This window comes from Aquarana catesbeiana, linkage group LG07 (genome assembly GCF_042186555.1).
Source record: "Aquarana catesbeiana isolate 2022-GZ linkage group LG07, ASM4218655v1, whole genome shotgun sequence".
NCBI classification, from domain to species: Eukaryota; Metazoa; Chordata; class Amphibia; order Anura; family Ranidae; genus Aquarana; species Aquarana catesbeiana.
Window position 1 is genome coordinate 346,151,314 of NC_133330.1, and position 20,496 is coordinate 346,171,809.

At 56.5% G+C, this 20,496-nt stretch overlaps 1 protein-coding gene across 1 annotated transcript in view; it reads left to right on the forward strand.

The window, feature by feature from the left end:
- Window positions 1-20,496, forward strand: part of MUTYH (mutY DNA glycosylase) — a 59,864-nt gene that overhangs the window by 13,981 nt on the left and 25,387 nt on the right. The window contains exons 2-3 of the mRNA XM_073594000.1: window positions 18,897-19,009; window positions 19,836-19,875. Coding sequence (XP_073450101.1) covers window positions 18,897-19,009; window positions 19,836-19,875 — 153 coding nt within the window. The remainder of the gene's footprint in view (window positions 1-18,896; window positions 19,010-19,835; window positions 19,876-20,496) is intronic.

The following is a 20,496-nucleotide window of genomic DNA, read 5'->3' on the forward strand; positions in this document are numbered from 1 at the left end:
GGGTGTGAACTCAGGATAGGTGAATGGGGTGTCACATCAGGTAGGTGGGGGAGGGGTGTGAACTCAGGATAGGTGAATGGGGTGTCACATCAGGTAGGTGGGGGAGGGGTGTGAACTCAGGATAGGTGAATGGGGTGTGACATCAGGTAGGTGGGGGAGGGGTGTGAACTCAGGGTAGGTGAATGGGGTGTCACATCAGGTAGGTGGGGGAGGGGTGTGAACTCAGGATAGGTGAATGGGGTGTGACATCAGGTAGGTGGGGGAGGGGTGTGAACTCAGGGTAGGTGAATGGGGTGTCACATCGGGTAGGTGGGGGAGGGGTGTGAACTCAGGGTAGGTGAATGGGGTGTCACATCAGGTAGGTGGGGGAGGGGTGTGAACTCAGGATAGGTGAATGGGGTGTCACATCGGGTAGGTGGGGGAGGGGTGTGAACTCAGGGTAGGTGAATGGGGTGTCACATCAGGTAGGTGGGGGAGGGGTGTGAACTCAGGATAGGTGAATGGGGTGTCACATCGGGTAGGTGGGGGAGGGGTGTGAACTCAGGATAGGTGAATGGGGTGTCACATCAGGTAGGTGGGGGAGGGGTGTGAACTCAGGATAGGTGAATGGGGTGTCACATCAGGTAGGTGGGGGAGGGGTATGAAGTCAGGATAGGTGAATGGGGTGTCACATCAGGTAGGTGGGGGAGGGGTATGAAGTCAGGATAGGTGAATGGGGTGTGACATCAGGTAGGTGGGGGAGGGGTGTGAACTCAGGGTAGGTGAATGGGGTGTCACATCAGGTAGGTGGGGGAGGGGTGTGAACTCAGGGTAGGTGAATGGGGTGTCACATCAGGTAGGTGGGGGAGGGGTGTGAACTCAGGGTAGGTGAATGGGGTGTGACATCAGGTAGGTGGGGGAGGGGTGTGAACTCAGGGTAGGTGAATGGGGTGTCACATCAGGTAGGTGGGGGAGGGGTGTGAACTCAGGATAGGTGAATGGGGTGTCACATCAGGTAGGTGGGGGAGGGGTGTGAACTCAGGGTAGGTGAATGGGGTGTCACATCAGGTAGGTGGGGGAGGGGTGTGAACTCAGGGTAGGTGAATGGGGTGTCACATCAGGTAGGTGGGGGAGGGGTGTGAACTCAGGGTAGGTGAATGGGGTGTCACATCAGGTAGGTGGGGGAGGGGTGTGAACTCAGGGTAGGTGAATGGGGTGTCACATCAGGTAGGTGGGGGAGGGGTGTGAACTCAGGATAGGTGAATGGGGTGTGACATCGGGTAGGTGGGGGAGGGGTATGAAGTCAGGATAGGTGAATGGGGTGTCACATCGGGTAGGTGGGGGAGGGGTGTGAACTCAGGGTAGGTGAATGGGGTGTGACATCAGGTAGGTGGGGGAGGGGTGTGAACTCAGGGTAGGTGAATGGGGTGTCACATCAGGTAGGTGGGGGAGGGGTGTGAACTCAGGGTAGGTGAATGGGGTGTCACATCAGGTAGGTGGGGGAGGGGTGTGAACTCAGGGTAGGTGAATGGGGTGTCACATCAGGTAGGTGGGGGAGGGGTGTGAACTCAGGATAGGTGAATGGGGTGTGACATCGGGTAGGTGGGGGAGGGGTATGAAGTCAGGATAGGTGAATGGGGTGTCACATCAGGTAGGTGGGGGAGGGGTGTGAACTCAGGATAGGTGAATGGGGTGTCACATCAGGTAGGTGGGGGAGGGGTGTGAACTCAGGATAGGTGAATGGGGTGTCACATCAGGTAGGTGGGGGAGGGGTGTGAACTCAGGGTAGGTGAATGGGGTGTCACATCAGGTAGGTGGGGGAGGGGTGTGAACTCAGGATAGGTGAATGGGGTGTGACATCGGGTAGGTGGGGGAGGGGTATGAAGTCAGGATAGGTGAATGGGGTGTCACATCGGGTAGGTGGGGGAGGGGTGTGAACTCAGGGTAGGTGAATGGGGTGTCACATCAGGTAGGTGGGGGAGGGGTGTGAACTCAGAATAGGTGAATGGGGTGTGACATCAGGTAGGTGGGGGAGGGGTGTGAACTCAGGGTAGGTGAATGGGGTGTCACATCAGGTAGGTGGGGGAGGGGTGTGAACTCAGGATAGGTGAATGGGGTGTCACATCGGGTAGGTGGGGGAGGGGTGTGAACTCAGGATAGGTGAATGGGGTGTCACATCAGGTAGGTGGGGGAGGGGTGTGAACTCAGGATAGGTGAATGGGGTGTCACATCAGGTAGGTGGGGGAGGGGTGTGAACTCAGAATAGGTGAATGGGGTGTGACATCAGGTAGGTGGGGGAGGGGTGTGAACTCAGGATAGGTGAATGGGGTGTCACATCAGGTAGGTGGGGGAGGGGTGTGAACTCAGGATAGGTGAATGGGGTGTCACATCAGGTAGGTGGGGGAGGGGTGTGAACTCAGGATAGGTGAATGGGGTGTGACATCAGGTAGGTGGGGGAGGGGTGTGAACTCAGGGTAGGTGAATGGGGTGTCACATCAGGTAGGTGGGGGAGGGGTGTGAACTCAGGATAGGTGAATGGGGTGTCACATCAGGTAGGTGGGGGAGGGGTGTGAACTCAGGATAGGTGAATGGGGTGTGACATCAGGTAGGTGGGGGAGGGGTGTGAACTCAGGGTAGGTGAATGGGGTGTCACATGAAGGTAGGTGGGGGAGGGGTGTGAACTCAGGATAGGTGAATGGGGTGTCACATCAGGTAGGTGGGGGAGGGGTGTGAACTCAGGAGAGGTGAATGGGGTGTGACATCAGGTAGGTGGGGGAGGGGTGTGAACTCAGGATAGGTGAATGGGGTGTCACATCAGGTAGGTGGGGGAGGGGTGTGAACTCAGGATAGGTGAATGGGGTGTGACATCGGGTAGGTGGGGGAGGGGTATGAAGTCAGGATAGGTGAATGGGGTGTCACATCGGGTAGGTGGGGGAGGGGTGTGAACTCAGGGTAGGTGAATGGGGTGTCACATCGGGTAGGTGGGGGAGGGGTGTGAACTCAGGATAGGTGAATGGGGTGTGACATCGGGTAGGTGGGGGAGGGGTGTGAACTCAGGATAGGTGAATGGGGTGTGACATCGGGTAGGTGGGGGAGGGGTGTGAACTCAGGATAGGTGAATGGGGTGTCACATCAGGTAGGTGGGGGAGGGGTGTGAACTCAGGATAGGTGAATGGGGTGTCACATCGGGTAGGTGGGGGAGGGGTGTGAACTCAGAATAGGTGAATGGGGTGTCACATCAGGTAGGTGGGGGAGGGGTGTGAACTCAGGATAGGTGAATGGGGTGTCACATCGGGTAGGTGGGGGAGGGGTGTGAACTCAGAATAGGTGAATGGGGTGTCACATCAGGTAGGTGGGGGAGGGGTGTGAACTCAGGAGAGGTGAATGGGGTGTGACATCGGGTAGGTGGGGGAGGGGTGTGAACTCAGGATAGGTGAATGGGGTGTGACATCAGGTAGGTGGGGGAGGGGTATGAACTCAGGATAGGTGAATGGGGTGTCACATCAGGTAGGTGGGAGAGGGGTGTGAACTCAGGGTAGGTGAATGGGGTGTCACATCAGGTAGGTGGGGGAGGGGTGTGAACTCAGGGTAGGTGAATGGGGTGTCACATCGGGTAGGTGGGGGAGGGGTGTGAACTCAGGATAGGTGAATGGGGTGTGACATCAGGTAGGTGGGGGAGGGGTGTGAACTCAGGATAGGTGAATGGGGTGTCACATCAGGTAGGTGGGGGAGGGGTGTGAACTCAGGATAGGTGAATGGGGTGTGACATCAGGTAGGTGGGGGAGGGGTGTGAACTCAGGATAGGTGAATGGGGTGTCACATCGGGTAGGTGGGGGAGGGGTGTGAACTCAGGGTAGGTGAATGGGGTGTGACATCGGGTAGGTGGGGGAGGGGTGTGAACTCAGGATAGGTGAATGGGGTGTCACATCGGGTAGGTGGGGGAGGGGTGTGAACTCAGGGTAGGTGAATGGGGTGTCACATCGGGTAGGTGGGGGAGGGGTGTGAACTCAGGATAGGTGAATGGGGTGTCACATCGGGTAGGTGGGGGAGGGGTGTGAACTCAGGGTAGGTGAATGGGGTGTGACATCGGGTAGGTGGGGGAGGGGTGTGAACTCAGGATAGGTGAATGGGGTGTGACATCGGGTAGGTGGGGGAGGGGTGTGAACTCAGGATAGGTGAATGGGGTGTGACATCGGGTAGGTGGGGGAGGGGTGTGAACTCAGGATAGGTGAATGGGGTGTCACATCAGGTAGGTGGGGGAGGGGTGTGAACTCAGGATAGGTGAATGGGGTGTCACATCGGGTAGGTGGGGGAGGGGTGTGAACTCAGGGTAGGTGAATGGGGTGTCACATCGGGTAGGTGGGGGAGGGGTGTGAACTCAGGATAGGTGAATGGGGTGTCACATCAGGTAGGTGGGGGAGGGGTGTGAACTCAGGATAGGTGAATGGGGTGTCACATCGGGTAGGTGGGGGAGGGGTATGAACTCAGGATAGGTGAATGGGGTGTGACATCAGGTAGGTGGGGGTGGGGTGTGAACTCAGGATAGGTGAATGGGGTGTGACATCGGGTAGGTGGGGGAGGGGTGTGAACTCAGGATAGGTGAATGGGGTGTGACATCGGGTAGGTGGGGGAGGGGTGTGAACTCAGGATAGGTGAATGGGGTGTCACATCGGGTAGGTGGGGGAGGGGTGTGAACTCAGGATAGGTGAATGGGGTGTGACATCAGGTAGGTGGGGGAGGGGTGTGAACTCAGGATAGGTGAATGGGGTGTCACATCGGGTAGGTGGGGGAGGGGTGTGAACTCAGGATAGGTGAATGGGGTGTCACATCAGGTAGGTGGGGGAGGGGTGTGAACTCAAGGTAGGTGAATGGGGTGTCACATCAGGTAGGTGGGGGAGGGGTGTGAACTCAGGATAGGTGAATGGGGTGTCACATCGGGTAGGTGGGGGAGGGGTATGAAGTCAGGGTAGGTGAATGGGGTGTCACATCAGGTAGGTGGGGGAGGGGTGTGAACTCAGGATAGGTGAATGGGGTGTCACATCAGGTAGGTGGGGGAGGGGTGTGAACTCAGAATAGGTGAATGGGGTGTCACATCAGGTAGGTGGGGGAGGGGTATGAACTCAGGATAGGTGAATGGGGTGTGACATCAGGTAGGTGGGGGAGGGGTGTGAACTCAGGGTAGGTGAATGGGGTGTCACATCGGGTAGGTGGGGGAGGGGTGTGAACTCAGGATAGGTGAATGGGGTGTCACATCAGGTAGGTGGGGGAGGGGTGTGAACTCAGGATAGGTGAATGGGGTGTCACATCGGGTAGGTGGGGGAGGGGTGTGAACTCAGGAGAGGTGAATGGGGTGTCACATCAGGTAGGTGGGGGAGGGGTGTGAACTCAGGATAGGTGAATGGGGTGTCACATCAGGTAGGTGGGGGAGGGGTGTGAACTCAGAATAGGTGAATGGGGTGTCACATCAGGTAGGTGGGGGAGGGGTGTGAACTCAGGATAGGTGAATGGGGTGTCACATAGTGTAGGTGGGGGAGGGGTGTGAACTCAGGGTAGGTGAATGGGGTGTCACATCAGGTAGGTGGGGGAGGGGTGTGAACTCAGGATAGGTGAATGGGGTGTCACATCAGGTAGGTGGGGGAGGGGTGTGAACTCAGGGTAGGTGAATGGGGTGTCACATCAGGTAGGTGGGGGAGGGGTGTGAACTCAGGATAGGTGAATGGGGTGTCACATCAGGTAGGTGGGGGAGGGGTGTGAACTCAGGATAGGTGAATGGGGTGTCACATCGGGTAGGTGGGGGAGGGGTGTGAACTCAGGATAGGTGAATGGGGTGTCACATCAGGTAGGTGGGGGAGGGGTGTGAACTCAGGATAGGTGAATGGGGTGTCACATCAGGTAGGTGGGGGAGGGGTGTGAACTCAGGATAGGTGAATGGGGTGTCACATCAGGTAGGTGGGGGAGGGGTGTGAACTCAGGATAGGTGAATGGGGTGTCACATCAGGTAGGTGGGGGAGGGGTGTGAACTCAGGGTAGGTGAATGGGGTGTCACATCAGGTAGGTGGGGGAGGGGTGTGAACTCAGGATAGGTGAATGGGGTGTCACATCGGGTAGGTGGGGGAGGGGTGTGAACTCAGGAGAGGTGAATGGGGTGTCACATCAGGTAGGTGGGGGAGGGGTGTGAACTCAGGATAGGTGAATGGGGTGTCACATCAGGTAGGTGGGGGAGGGGTGTGAACTCAGAATAGGTGAATGGGGTGTCACATCGGGTAGGTGGGGGAGGGGTATGAACTCAGGATAGGTGAATGGGGTGTCACATCAGGTAGGTGGGGGAGGGGTGTGAACTCAGGATAGGTGAATGGGGTGTCACATCGGGTAGGTGGGGGAGGGGTGTGAACTCAGGAGAGGTGAATGGGGTGTGACATCAGGTAGGTGGGGGAGGGGTGTGAACTCAGGATAGGTGAATGGGGTGTCACATCAGGTAGGTGGGGGAGGGGTGTGAACTCAGAATAGGTGAATGGGGTGTGACATCAGGTAGGTGGGGGAGGGGTGTGAACTCAGGGTAGGTGAATGGGGTGTCACATCAGGTAGGTGGGGGAGGGGTGTGAACTCAGGGTAGGTGAATGGGGTGTCACATCAGGTAGGTGGGGGAGGGGTATGAAGTCAGGATAGGTGAATGGGGTGTCACATCAGGTAGGTGGGGGAGGGGTGTGAACTCAGGATAGGTGAATGGGGTGTGACATCAGGTAGGTGGGGGAGGGGTGTGAACTCAGGATAGGTGAATGGGGTGTCACATGAGGTAGGTGGGGGAGGGGTGTGAACTCAGGATAGGTGAATGGGGTGTGACATCGGGTAGGTGGGGGAGGGGTGTGAACTCAGGGTAGGTGAATGGGGTGTCACATCAGGTAGGTGGGGGAGGGGTGTGAACTCAGGATAGGTGAATGGGGTGTCACATCGGGTAGGTGGGGGAGGGGTGTGAACTCAGGATAGGTGAATGGGGTGTCACATCAGGTAGGTGGGGGAGGGGTGTGAACTCAGGATAGGTGAATGGGGTGTCACATCAGGTAGGTGGGGGAGGGGTGTGAACTCAGGATAGGTGAATGGGGTGTCACATCAGGTAGGTGGGGGAGGGGTGTGAACTCAGGATAGGTGAATGGGGTGTCACATCAGGTAGGTGGGGGAGGGGTGTGAACTCAGGATAGGTGAATGGGGTGTCACATCAGGTAGGTGGGGGAGGGGTGTGAACTCAGGATAGGTGAATGGGGTGTCACATCAGGTAGGTGGGGGAGGGGTGTGAACTCAGGATAGGTGAATGGGGTGTCACATCGGGTAGGTGGGGGAGGGGTGTGAACTCAGGGTAGGTGAATGGGGTGTCACATCAGGTAGGTGGGGGAGGGGTGTGAACTCAGGATAGGTGAATGGGGTGTCACATCAGGTAGGTGGGGGAGGGGTGTGAACTCAGGATAGGTGAATGGGGTGTGACATCGGGTAGGTGGGGGAGGGGTATGAAGTCAGGATAGGTGAATGGGGTGTCACATCAGGTAGGTGGGGGAGGGGTGTGAACTCAGGATAGGTGAATGGGGTGTGACATCAGGTAGGTGGGGGAGGGGTGTGAACTCAGGATAGGTGAATGGGGTGTCACATCAGGTAGGTGGGGGAGGGGTGTGAACTCAGGGTAGGTGAATGGGGTGTCACATCGGGTAGGTGGGGGAGGGGTGTGAACTCAGGATAGGTGAATGGGGTGTCACATCAGGTAGGTGGGGGAGGGGTGTGAACTCAGGAGAGGTGAATGGGGTGTCACATCAGGTAGGTGGGGGAGGGGTGTGAACTCAGGATAGGTGAATGGGGTGTCACATCAGGTAGGTGGGGGAGGGGTGTGAACTCAGGATAGGTGAATGGGGTGTGACATCAGGTAGGTGGGGGAGGGGTGTGAACTCAGGATAGGTGAATGGGGTGTGACATCGGGTAGGTGGGGGAGGGGTGTGAACTCAGGATAGGTGAATGGGGTGTGACATCAGGTAGGTGGGGGAGGGGTGTGAACTCAGGATAGGTGAATGGGGTGTCACATCAGGTAGGTGGGGGAGGGGTGTGAACTCAGGATAGGTGAATGGGGTGTCACATCAGGTAGGTGGGGGAGGGGTGTGAACTCAGGATAGGTGAATGGGGTGTCACATCGGGTAGGTGGGGGAGGGGTGTGAACTCAGGATAGGTGAATGGGGTGTCACATCAGGTAGGTGGGGGAGGGGTGTGAACTCAGGATAGGTGAATGGGGTGTCACATCAGGTAGGTGGGGGAGGGGTGTGAACTCAGGATAGGTGAATGGGGTGTGACATCAGGTAGGTGGGGGAGGGGTGTGAACTCAGGATAGGTGAATGGGGTGTGACATCAGGTAGGTGGGGGAGGGGTGTGAACTCAGAATAGGTGAATGGGGTGTGACATCGGGTAGGTGGGGGAGGGGTGTGAACTCAGGATAGGTGAATGGGGTGTCACATCAGGTAGGTGGGGGAGGGGTGTGAACTCAGGGTAGGTGAATGGGGTGTCACATCAGGTAGGTGGGGGAGGGGTGTGAACTCAGGGTAGGTGAATGGGGTGTCACATCAGGTAGGTGGGGGAGGGGTGTGAACTCAGGATAGGTGAATGGGGTGTCACATCAGGTAGGTGGGGGAGGGGTGTGAACTCAGGATAGGTGAATGGGGTGTCACATCAGGTAGGTGGGGGAGGGGTGTGAACTCAGGGTAGGTGAATGGGGTGTGACATCGGGTAGGTGGGGGAGGGGTGTGAACTCAGGGTAGGTGAATGGGGTGTCACATCGGGTAGGTGGGGGAGGGGTGTGAACTCAGGATAGGTGAATGGGGTGTGACATCAGGTAGGTGGGGGAGGGGTGTGAACTCAGGATAGGTGAATGGGGTGTCACATCGGGTAGGTGGGGGAGGGGTGTGAACTCAGGATAGGTGAATGGGGTGTGACATCAGGTAGGTGGGGGAGGGGTGTGAACTCAGGATAGGTGAATGGGGTGTCACATCGGGTAGGTGGGGGAGGGGTGTGAACTCAGGATAGGTGAATGGGGTGTCACATCAGGTAGGTGGGGGAGGGGTGTGAACTCAGGATAGGTGAATGGGGTGTCACATCGGGTAGGTGGGGGAGGGGTGTGAACTCAGGAGAGGTGAATGGGGTGTCACATCAGGTAGGTGGGGGAGGGGTGTGAACTCAGGGTAGGTGAATGGGGTGTCACATCAGGTAGGTGGGGGAGGGGTGTGAACTCAGGAGAGGTGAATGGGGTGTGACATCAGGTAGGTGGGGGAGGGGTGTGAACTCAGGGTAGGTGAATGGGGTGTCACATCGGGTAGGTGGGGGAGGGGTGTGAACTCAGGATAGGTGAATGGGGTGTCACATCAGGTAGGTGGGGGAGGGGTATGAACTCAGGATAGGTGAATGGGGTGTGACATCAGGTAGGTGGGGGAGGGGTGTGAACTCAGGGTAGGTGAATGGGGTGTCACATCAGGTAGGTGGGGGAGGGGTGTGAACTTAGGATAGGTGAATGGGGTGTCACATCGGGTAGGTGGGGGAGGGGTGTGAACTCAGGAGAGGTGAATGGGGTGTGACATCAGGTAGGTGGGGGAGGGGTGTGAACTCAGGATAGGTGAATGGGGTGTCACATCAGGTAGGTGGGGGAGGGGTGTGAACTCAGGAGAGGTGAATGGGGTGTGACATCAGGTAGGTGGGGGAGGGGTGTGAACTCAGGATAGGTGAATGGGGTGTCACATCAGGTAGGTGGGGGAGGGGTGTGAACTCAGGGTAGGTGAATGGGGTGTGACATCAGGTAGGTGGGGGAGGGGTGTGAACTCAGGATAGGTGAATGGGGTGTGACATCAGGTAGGTGGGGGAGGGGTGTGAACTCAGGATAGGTGAATGGGGTGTCACATCAGGTAGGTGGGGGAGGGGTGTGAACTCAGAATAGGTGAATGGGGTGTCACATCAGGTAGGTGGGGGAGGGGTGTGAACTCAGGATAGGTGAATGGGGTGTGACATCAGGTAGGTGGGGGAGGGGTGTGAACTCAGGATAGGTGAATGGGGTGTCACATCAGGTAGGTGGGGGAGGGGTGTGAACTCAGGATAGGTGAATGGGGTGTGACATCAGGTAGGTGGGGGAGGGGTGTGAACTCAGAATAGGTGAATGGGGTGTCACATCAGGTAGGTGGGGGAGGGGTGTGAACTCAGGATAGGTGAATGGGGTGTGACATCAGGTAGGTGGGGGAGGGGTGTGAACTCAGGATAGGTGAATGGGGTGTCACATCAGGTAGGTGGGGGAGGGGTGTGAACTCAGAATAGGTGAATGGGGTGTCACATCAGGTAGGTGGGGGAGGGGTGTGAACTCAGGATAGGTGAATGGGGTGTCACATCAGGTAGGTGGGGGAGGGGTGTGAACTCAGGATAGGTGAATGGGGTGTGACATCAGGTAGGTGGGGGAGGGGTGTGAACTCAGGATAGGTGAATGGGGTGTGACATCAGGTAGGTGGGGGAGGGGTGTGAACTCAGGATAGGTGAATGGGGTGTGACATCAGGTAGGTGGGGGAGGGGTGTGAACTCAGGATAGGTGAATGGGGTGTCACATCAGGTAGGTGGGGGAGGGGTGTGAACTCAGGATAGGTGAATGGGGTGTGACATCAGGTAGGTGGGGGAGGGGTGTGAACTCAGGATAGGTGAATGGGGTGTGACATCAGGTAGGTGGGGGAGGGGTGTGAACTCAGGATAGGTGAATGGGGTGTCACATCAGGTAGGTGGGGGAGGGGTGTGAACTCAGGATAGGTGAATGGGGTGTCACATCAGGTAGGTGGGGGAGGGGTGTGAACTCAGGGTAGGTGAATGGGGTGTCACATCAGGTAGGTGGGGGAGGGGTGTGAACTCAGGGTAGGTGAATGGGGTGTCACATCAGGTAGGTGGGGGAGGGGTGTGAACTCAGGATAGGTGAATGGGGTGTCACATCAGGTAGGTGGGGGAGGGGTGTGAACTCAGGATAGGTGAATGGGGTGTCACATCAGGTAGGTGGGGGAGGGGTGTGAACTCAGAATAGGTGAATGGGGTGTCACATCAGGTAAGTGGGGGAGGGGTGTGAACTCAGAATAGGTGAATGGGGTGTCACATCAGGTAGGTGGGGGAGGGGTGTGAACTCAGGGTAGGTGAATGGGGTGTCACATCGGGTAGGTGGGGGAGGGGTATGAAGTCAGGATAGGTGAATGGGGTGTGACATCAGGTAGGTGGGGGAGGGGTATGAAGTCAGGATAGGTGAATGGGGTGTCACATCAGGTAGGTGGGGGAGGGGTGTGAACTCAGGATAGGTGAATGGGGTGTCACATCAGGTAGGTGGGGGAGGGGTGTGAACTCAGGATAGGTGAATGGGGTGTGACATCAGGTAGGTGGGGGAGGGGTGTGAACTCAGGATAGGTGAATGGGGTGTGACATCAGGTAGGTGGGGGAGGGGTGTGAACTCAGGATAGGTGAATGGGGTGTCACATCAGGTAGGTGGGGGAGGGGTGTGAACTCAGGATAGGTGAATGGGGTGTCACATCAGGTAGGTGGGGGAGGGGTGTGAACTCAGGATAGGTGAATGGGGTGTCACATCGGGTAGGTGGGGGAGGGGTGTGAACTCAGGATAGGTGAATGGGGTGTCACATCAGGTAGGTGGGGGAGGGGTGTGAACTCAGGGTAGGTGAATGGGGTGTCACATCGGGTAGGTGGGGGAGGGGTGTGAACTCAGGATAGGTGAATGGGGTGTCACATCAGGTAGGTGGGGGAGGGGTGTGAACTCAGGATAGGTGAATGGGGTGTCACATCAGGTAGGTGGGGGAGGGGTGTGAACTCAGGATAGGTGAATGGGGTGTCACATCAGGTAGGTGGGGGAGGGGTGTGAACTCAGGATAGGTGAATGGGGTGTGACATCAGGTAGGTGGGGGAGGGGTGTGAACTCAGGATAGGTGAATGGGGTGTGACATCAGGTAGGTGGGGGAGGGGTGTGAACTCAGGATAGGTGAATGGGGTGTGACATCAGGTAGGTGGGGGAGGGGTGTGAACTCAGGAGAGGTGAATGGGGTGTCACATCGGGTAGGTGGGGGAGGGGTGTGAACTCAGGATAGGTGAATGGGGTGTCACATCAGGTAGGTGGGGGAGGGGTGTGAACTCAGGAGAGGTGAATGGGGTGTCACATCAGGTAGGTGGGGGAGGGGTGTGAACTCAGGATAGGTGAATGGGGTGTCACATGAGGTAGGTGGGGGAGGGGTGTGAACTCAGGATAGGTGAATGGGGTGTGACATCGGGTAGGTGGGGGAGGGGTGTGAACTCAGGGTAGGTGAATGGGGTGTCACATCAGGTAGGTGGGGGAGGGGTATGAACTCAGGATAGGTGAATGGGGTGTCACATCGGGTAGGTGGGGGAGGGGTGTGAACTCAGGATAGGTGAATGGGGTGTCACATCAGGTAGGTGGGGGAGGGGTGTGAACTCAGGATAGGTGAATGGGGTGTGACATCAGGTAGGTGGGGGAGGGGTATGAAGTCAGGATAGGTGAATGGGGTGTCACATCAGGTAGGTGGGGGAGGGGTGTGAACTCAGGATAGGTGAATGGGGTGTCACATCAGGTAGGTGGGGGAGGGGTGTGAACTCAGGATAGGTGAATGGGGTGTCACATCGGGTAGGTGGGGGAGGGGTATGAACTCAGGGTAGGTGAATGGGGTGTCACATCAGGTAGGTGGGGGAGGGGTGTGAACTCAGGATAGGTGAATGGGGTGTCACATCAGGTAGGTGGGGGAGGGGTGTGAACTCAGGATAGGTGAATGGGGTGTCACATCAGGTAGGTGGGGGAGGGGTGTGAACTCAGGATAGGTGAATGGGGTGTCACATCAGGTAGGTGGGGGAGGGGTGTGAACTCAGGATAGGTGAATGGGGTGTGACATCGGGTAGGTGGGGGAGGGGTATGAAGTCAGGATAGGTGAATGGGGTGTGACATCAGGTAGGTGGGGGAGGGGTGTGAACTCAGGATAGGTGAATGGGGTGTCACATCGGGTAGGTGGGGGAGGGGTGTGAACTCAGGATAGGTGAATGGGGTGTGACATCAGGTAGGTGGGGGAGGGGTGTGAACTCAGGATAGGTGAATGGGGTGTGACATCAGGTAGGTGGGGGAGGGGTGTGAACTCAGAATAGGTGAATGGGGTGTCACATCAGGTAGGTGGGGGAGGGGTGTGAACTCAGGATAGGTGAATGGGGTGTCACATCGGGTAGGTGGGGGAGGGGTGTGAACTCAGGATAGGTGAATGGGGTGTCACATCAGGTAGGTGGGGGAGGGGTGTGAACTCAGGGTAGGTGAATGGGGTGTCACATCGGGTAGGTGGGGGAGGGGTGTGAACTCAGGATAGGTGAATGGGGTGTCACATCAGGTAGGTGGGGGAGGGGTGTGAACTCAGAATAGGTGAATGGGGTGTCACATCAGGTAGGTGGGGGAGGGGTGTGAACTCAGGATAGGTGAATGGGGTGTGACATCAGGTAGGTGGGGGAGGGGTGTGAACTCAGGATAGGTGAATGGGGTGTCACATCAGGTAGGTGGGGGAGGGGTGTGAACTCAGGGTAGGTGAATGGGGTGTCACATCAGGTAGGTGGGGGAGGGGTGTGAACTCAGGATAGGTGAATGGGGTGTCACATCGGGTAGGTGGGGGAGGGGTGTGAACTCAGGGTAGGTGAATGGGGTGTCACATCGGGTAGGTGGGGGAGGGGTGTGAACTCAGGATAGGTGAATGGGGTGTGACATCAGGTAGGTGGGGGAGGGGTGTGAACTCAGGATAGGTGAATGGGGTGTCACATCGGGTAGGTGGGGGAGGGGTGTGAACTCAGGGTAGGTGAATGGGGTGTCACATCAGGTAGGTGGGGGAGGGGTGTGAACTCAGGATAGGTGAATGGGGTGTGACATCAGGTAGGTGGGGGAGGGGTGTGAACTCAGGATAGGTGAATGGGGTGTGACATCAGGTAGGTGGGGGAGGGGTGTGAACTCAGGATAGGTGAATGGGGTGTCACATCGGGTAGGTGGGGGAGGGGTGTGAACTCAGGGTAGGTGAATGGGGTGTCACATCAGGTAGGTGGGGGAGGGGTGTGAACTCAGGAGAGGTGAATGGGGTGTCACATCAGGTAGGTGGGGGAGGGGTGTGAACTCAGGGTAGGTGAATGGGGTGTCACATCAGGTAGGTGGGGGAGGGGTGTGAACTCAGGAGAGGTGAATGGGGTGTGACATCAGGTAGGTGGGGGAGGGGTGTGAACTCAGGGTAGGTGAATGGGGTGTCACATCGGGTAGGTGGGGGAGGGGTGTGAACTCAGGATAGGTGAATGGGGTGTCACATCGGGTAGGTGGGGGAGGGGTGTGAACTCAGGGTAGGTGAATGGGGTGTCACATCAGGTAGGTGGGGGAGGGGTGTGAACTTAGGATAGGTGAATGGGGTGTCACATCGGGTAGGTGGGGGAGGGGTGTGAACTCAGGAGAGGTGAATGGGGTGTGACATCAGGTAGGTGGGGGAGGGGTGTGAACTCAGGATAGGTGAATGGGGTGTCACATCAGGTAGGTGGGGGAGGGGTGTGAACTCAGGATAGGTGAATGGGGTGTGACATCAGGTAGGTGGGGGAGGGGTGTGAACTCAGGATAGGTGAATGGGGTGTGACATCAGGTAGGTGGGGGAGGGGTGTGAACTCAGGATAGGTGAATGGGGTGTCACATCAGGTAGGTGGGGGAGGGGTGTGAACTCAGGATAGGTGAATGGGGTGTCACATCAGGTAGGTGGGGGAGGGGTGTGAACTCAGAATAGGTGAATGGGGTGTCACATCAGGTAGGTGGGGGAGGGGTGTGAACTCAGGATAGGTGAATGGGGTGTGACATCAGGTAGGTGGGGGAGGGGTGTGAACTCAGGATAGGTGAATGGGGTGTCACATCAGGTAGGTGGGGGAGGGGTGTGAACTCAGGATAGGTGAATGGGGTGTGACATCGGGTAGGTGGGGGAGGGGTGTGAACTCAGGATAGGTGAATGGGGTGTCACATCAGGTAGGTGGGGGAGGGGTGTGAACTCAGGGTAGGTGAATGGGGTGTCACATCAGGTAGGTGGGGGAGGGGTGTGAACTCAGGATAGGTGAATGGGGTGTCACATCAGGTAGGTGGGGGAGGGGTGTGAACTCAGAATAGGTGAATGGGGTGTCACATCAGGTAAGTGGGGGAGGGGTGTGAACTCAGAATAGGTGAATGGGGTGTCACATCAGGTAGGTGGGGGAGGGGTGTGAACTCAGAATAGGTGAATGGGGTGTCACATCAGGTAGGTGGGGGAGGGGTGTGAACTCAGGATAGGTGAATGGGGTGTCACATCAGGTAGGTGGGGGAGGGGTGTGAACTCAGGATAGGTGAATGGGGTGTCACATCAGGTAGGTGGGGGAGGGGTGTGAACTCAGGATAGGTGAATGGGGTGTCACATCAGGTAGGTGGGGGAGGGGTGTGAACTCAGAATAGGTGAATGGGGTGTCACATCAGGTAAGTGGGGGAGGGGTGTGAACTCAGAATAGGTGAATGGGGTGTCACATCAGGTAGGTGGGGGAGGGGTGTGAACTCAGAATAGGTGAATGGGGTGTCACATCAGGTAGGTGGGGGAGGGGTGTGAACTCAGGGTAGGTGAATGGGGTGTCACATCGGGTAGGTGGGGGAGGGGTGTGAACTCAGGATAGGTGAATGGGGTGTGACATCAGGTAGGTGGGGGAGGGGTGTGAACTCAGGGTAGGTGAATGGGGTGTGACATCGGGTAGGTGGGGGAGGGGTATGAAGTCAGGATAGGTGAATGGGGTGTGACATCAGGTAGGTGGGGGAGGGGTGTGAACTCAGGATAGGTGAATGGGGTGTGACATCGGGTAGGTGGGGGAGGGGTATGAAGTCAGGATAGGTGAATGGGGTGTGACATCAGGTAGGTGGGGGAGGGGTGTGAACTCAGGATAGGTGAATGGGGTGTGACATCGGGTAGGTGGGGGAGGGGTATGAAGTCAGGATAGGTGAATGGGGTGTCACATCGGGTAGGTGGGGGAGGGGTGTGAACTCAGGATAGGTGAATGGGGTGTCACATCGGGTAGGTGGGGGAGGGGTGTGAACTCAGGAGAGGTGAATGGGGTGTCACATCAGGTAGGTGGGGGAGGGGTGTGAACTCAGGATAGGTGAATGGGGTGTCACATCGGGTAGGTGGGGGAGGGGTGTGAACTCAGGATAGGTGAATGGGGTGTCACATCAGGTAGGTGGGGGAGGGGTGTGAACTCAGGATAGGTGAATGGGGTGTGACATCAGGTAGGTGGGGGAGGGGTGTGAACTCAGGAGAGGTGAATGGGGTGTCACATCAGGTAGGTGGGGGAGGGGTGTGAACTCAGGGTAGGTGAATGGGGTGTCACATCAGGTAGGTGGGGGAGGGGTGTGAACTCAGGAGAGGTGAATGGGGTGTGACATCAGGTAGGTGGGGGAGGGGTGTGAACTCAGGGTAGGTGAATGGGGTGTCACATCGGGTAGGTGGGGGAGGGGTGTGAACTCAGGGTAGGTGAATGGGGTGTGACATCAGGTAGGTGGGGGAGGGGTGTGAACTCAGGATAGGTGAATGGGGTGTCACATCGGGTAGGTGGGGGAGGGGTGTGAACTCAGGATAGGTGAATGGGGTGTGACATCAGGTAGGTGGGGGAGGGGTGTGAACTCAGGATAGGTGAATGGGGTGTCACATCAGGTAGGTGGGGGAGGGGTGTGAACTCAGGGTAGGTGAATGGGGTGTGACATCAGGTAGGTGGGGGAGGGGTGTGAACTCAGGATAGGTGAATGGGGTGTCACATCAGGTAGGTGGGGGAGGGGTGTGAACTCAGGATAGGTGAATGGGGTGTCACATCAGGTAGGTGGGGGAGGGGTGTGAACTCAGAATAGGTGAATGGGGTGTCACATCAGGTAGGTGGGGGAGGGGTGTGAACTCAGGATAGGTGAATGGGGTGTCACATCAGGTAGGTGGGGGAGGGGTGTGAACTCAGGATAGGTGAATGGGGTGTCACATCAGGTAGGTGGGGGAGGGGTGTGAACTCAGGATAGGTGAATGGGGTGTCACATCAGGTAGGTGGGGGAGGGGTGTGAACTCAGGATAGGTGAATGGGGTGTCACATCAGGTAGGTGGGGGAGGGGTGTGAACTCAGGAGAGGTGAATGGGGTGTCACATCGGGTAGGTGGGGGAGGGGTGTGAACTCAGGATAGGTGAATGGGGTGTCACATCGGGTAGGTGGGGGAGGGGTGTGAACTCAGGATAGGTGAATGGGGTGTCACATCAGGTAGGTGGGGGAGGGGTGTGAACTCAGGATAGGTGAATGGGGTGTGACATCAGGTAGGTGGGGGAGGGGTGTGAACTCAGGGTAGGTGAATGGGGTGTCACATCAGGTAGGTGGGGGAGGGGTGTGAACTCAGGGTAGGTGAATGGGGTGTCACATCAGGTAGGTGGGGGAGGGGTGTGAACTCAGGATAGGTGAATGGGGTGTCACATCAGGTAGGTGGGGGAGGGGTGTGAACTCAGGGTAGGTGAATGGGGTGTCACATCAGGTAGGTGGGGGAGGGGTGTGAACTCAGGATAGGTGAATGGGGTGTCACATCAGGTAGGTGGGGGAGGGGTGTGAACTCAGGGTAGGTGAATGGGGTGTCACATCAGGTAGGTGGGGGAGGGGTGTGAACTCAGGATAGGTGAATGGGGTGTCACATCAGGTAGGTGGGGGAGGGGTGTGAACTCAGGATAGGTGAATGGGGTGTCACATCAGGTAGGTGGGGGAGGGGTGTGAACTCAGGAGAGGTGAATGGGGTGTGACATCAGGTAGGTGGGGGAGGGGTGTGAACTCAGGATAGGTGAATGGGGTGTCACATCAGGTAGGTGGGGGAGGGGTGTGAACTCAGGATAGGTGAATGGGGTGTCACATCAGGTAGGTGGGGGAGGGGTGTGAACTCAGGATAGGTGAATGGGGTGTCACATCAGGTAGGTGGGGGAGGGGTGTGAACTCAGGATAGGTGAATGGGGTGTCACATCAGGTAGGTGGGGGAGGGGTGTGAACTCAGGATAGGTGAATGGGGTGTCACATCAGGTAGGTGGGGGAGGGGTGTGAACTCAGGATAGGTGAATGGGGTGTCACATCAGGTAGGTGGGGGAGGGGTGTGAAGTCAGGATAGGTGAATGGGGTGTCACATCAGGTAGGTGGGGGAGGGGTGTGAACTCAGGAGAGGTGAATGGGGTGTCACATCAGGTAGGTGGGGGAGGGGTGTGAACTCAGGGTAGGTGAATGGGGTGTCACATCAGGTAGGTGGGGGAGGGGTGTGAACTCAGGAGAGGTGAATGGGGTGTCACATCAGGTAGGTGGGGGAGGGGTGTGAACTCAGGGTAGGTGAATGGGGTGTCACATCGGGTAGGTGGGGGAGGGGTGTGAACTCAGGATAGGTGAATGGGGTGTCACATCAGGTAGGTGGGGGAGGGGTGTGAACTCAGGGTAGGTGAATGGGGTGTCACATCAGGTAGGTGGGGGAGGGGTGTGAACTCAGGATAGGTGAATGGGGTGTCACACTGGGCAGTACTCTTCTCGAGCCCTCTGGGTCCGGATACAAGCAGTGGGCGGGCTCTTGGGAGGAGTTATGCAAATATCACAATGCCTTGATGGGTGGGTGTTCCTGGGCAGACTACGCTTGCATAGGTAACACCCACATGTGATGCTGAGACTCCATGATTGGAAGAACTGAAATCCGATGAATGGAAGGGGGTGGGGCCAGGAAGAGTTAGGCTCGGGAGGAAAGGGCTAGATGATGCTGGATGTTCTACAGCCAGGAAATGAGACGCGGCTCTATCTGACCTGATTGATGTTTGTTGTCTTTGCAGACTCTCCCATCCCTCGGTATCACTCCTTCACCCCCCCGGAAGTGGAGTTCCTCCGGAAGGACCTCCTGGCCTGGTATGACAGCCATAAGAGGGACCTCCCCTGGAGGAGACTGGTGGGTACTGCTGGAGATCCCCCCCCCCCCAATATACATTCATCCCATTTATAGTGTATGTAGATGTGTGACCCAGATTTACCCCCCAGCCCCCCCCCCCTCCCCCCCCATGGTATAACAAGAACTTCCAGTTTTTATTGTCCTTGTATTCTGTAATAAGGCGATCGCTGCGCTTTCTAGGAGGTGAAGCTTTAATCCCACCTGTCCTGCACTCCAATAGGTAAATTCATCAACGTAATTGAATGTGGGCGGGCTTTTGGGAGGAGCTATGCGAATAGCAAAGTGCCTTGATGGGTGGGTGTCAGTCTGGAGGAGTGGGCGTTCCTAGCCAGGCTGTATTTGCATAGGTAACGCCCACATGTGATGCTGATCCTCCACGATTACTGAAATCAGAAGAATGAAAGGGGCGGGGCCAGGGACAGTCAGACTGGGGAGGAAAGGGCTAGATGATGCTGGATGTCCTCCAGGAAATGGGGAGGAACTCTATCTGACTTGCTGCAGCTTCTAATGAATATTTTAAGACATCAGAAGAAGCCATTTCAGTCCAGGGGAGGAGCCGCTACACCTGTGCAAGACTGAAGGGGAGGAGCCGCTACACCTGTGCAAGACTGAAGGGGGAGGAGCCGCTACACCTGTGCAAGACTGAAGGGGGAGGAGCCGCTACACCTGTGCAAGACTGAAGGGGAAGGAGCCGCTACACCTGTGCAAGACTGAAGGGGGAGGAGCCGGGGGAGGAGTTAAGGGAACTGTATACGGTGAACATGCTGAAAAATAGATTTGGGGATTCCAAACCCTTCCATTAATATCTCCAATTATGTGATTACAGGCCAGCGAGGAGAGCGATCCGGATCGCCGAGCGTATTCAGGTGAGACTTTTGGCGAGATTTGTGTAAATCTTTTCTTCTATCTTTTCATGTGACAACACTGAAGAAATGACACTTGTCTACAATGTAAAGTAGTGAGTGTACAGCTTGTATAACAGTGTAAATTTACTGTCCCCTCAAAATAACTCAACACACAGCCATTAATGTCTAAACCGCTGGCAACAAAAGTCAGTACACCCCTAAGTGAAAATCTCCAAATTGGGCCCAATTAGCCATTTTCCCTCCCCGGTGTCATGTGACTCGTTAGTGTTACAAGGTCTCAGGTGTGAATGGGGAGCAGGTGTGTTAAATTTGGTGTATATAATGTTCATACACAGTGGTGGCCATCCAATCTATGCCCCCGGCTCCTAATCTACATAAGGAGCATCAGACACAAAGGGGGCTGAATACAAATGCCCCTCCCCCACACTTTTCACATATTTATTTGTATCATTTATCATTTTCCTTCCACTTCACAATTATGTGACACTTTGTGTTGGTCTATCACATAAAATCCCAATAAAATACATTTACAGTTTTTGTTGTAACAAAATGTGGGGAATTTCAAGGGGTGTGAATACTTTTTCCATACACTGTGTCATCTATCTGTGCCTCCTCCCATTC